We start from the raw sequence: 1,249 nt of genomic DNA, 5'->3' as shown, positions 1-1,249 counted from the left end.
GACCCCTGTGAAAGGTTCGTTCAACCCCCAAAGGGGTCGCGACCCCCAGGTTGAGAACCGCTGCCCTAGAGGCAGAAACAATGCACAGGGCTGGCTGGAGGCGAAGATAAGCCTTTTACTGAAGAAGTTAGAGGCCTGGGGCGTGAGCGTGAGGCCCCACTGCGACCTGCCCAATTAGGAATTTACGGTCAGCTCACCTGTGAGGTTACGTTCCGTGCGGGGAACCCTTCTTTCGCCCACAGTTCTCATTTCCCCTCCCGCCCCTTCCCTGCTAAGAGTGTCCCACCGATCGTCTGTCTGGAACGCTGTAACACTGCAGACGCCAGACCGTCATCGTGACCCATCACTGTGACCCCGTTGGTCGCTATCTGCTTGTTTTTGTGATTATTTGATTTTGAGTTTTCTCCATTGAGCTCTGAACGCCACAAGTCCAGAGGCCAGGAACCACATCTGTCCAGCTCACACTGTTCAAGGGCAGATATTGCCAAATGCAGGTCAGCTGACAGGCAAGGACTGAGTTCCCTTAAAAAATGACAGCTTTATTGAAATATAATTCACATGCCATGCTGTTCCATCATTGAAAATGCACAAGTCCTCAGCATCGTGCAGGCCTCACCACAGTGAATTTTAGGACATTTTCACCACCCCAAAAAGAACCCCACACCCGTGAGTAACCCCCCCTTCCCCAGCCCCGGTCACAACCGCCGTGGATTTGTCTCTTTGGGACATTTCCTGTAAATGGAGTCATACAACATGTGGCTCCCGTGTCTGACTTCTTTCATGATGTCCGTTTACCCAGTTGTCATGTGTGTCACTACAGCACTCCTCTTGTGGCCAGTCGTATTCCACCGCACGGAGGGACCGTGTTTTTTTGGTCTGTCATCCATTGGTGGACAGGGGATTGAGCGGGGTTTGGGACGGATGTGCTGAGTTTCAGAGCTGGCGAGGGCCCTGGGGGAGCGCAGAGTTCTGGGCTGGGAGTGCTCTGGGCACGTTGGGGACGGGATGGGGGGAGCAGTGGTTCAGGTGGCCTTGGCCACCCGTCACTCAGCGAGTGTTCTAAGTGCTTTGACCAGGGGTGTCCAGAGGCTGCCCTCGGGCCACGGACTGTGGGGAGGCAGTTGGCTCAGCACCCCCCTGACACCTTGTGATGAATGTTCAGCTCTAGGATGAGTCCAGAGGAATGACAGCAGGCCCCAGGGGAGGCTTCCCGGCTCAGCCTGGGAGGCTGGTCCTCCTCTGGGCTGGT

The 1,249-nt window shown here is 55.6% G+C and overlaps 1 protein-coding gene across 1 annotated transcript in view; it reads left to right on the top strand.

The window, feature by feature from the left end:
- Positions 1-1,249, top strand: part of AACS (acetoacetyl-CoA synthetase) — a 55,897-nt gene that overhangs the window by 15,808 nt on the left and 38,840 nt on the right. Inside the window, exon 4 of the mRNA XM_019648877.1 lies at positions 593-666. Within this exon, the coding sequence (XP_019504422.1) occupies positions 593-666 (74 nt within the window). The remainder of the gene's footprint in view (positions 1-592; positions 667-1,249) is intronic.

Source organism: Hipposideros armiger, unplaced genomic scaffold (assembly GCF_001890085.2).
Source record: "Hipposideros armiger isolate ML-2016 unplaced genomic scaffold, ASM189008v1 scaffold_128, whole genome shotgun sequence".
Lineage (NCBI taxonomy): Eukaryota > Metazoa > Chordata > Mammalia > Chiroptera > Hipposideridae > Hipposideros > Hipposideros armiger.
This window is presented reverse-complemented; position numbering and strand designations above follow the sequence as displayed.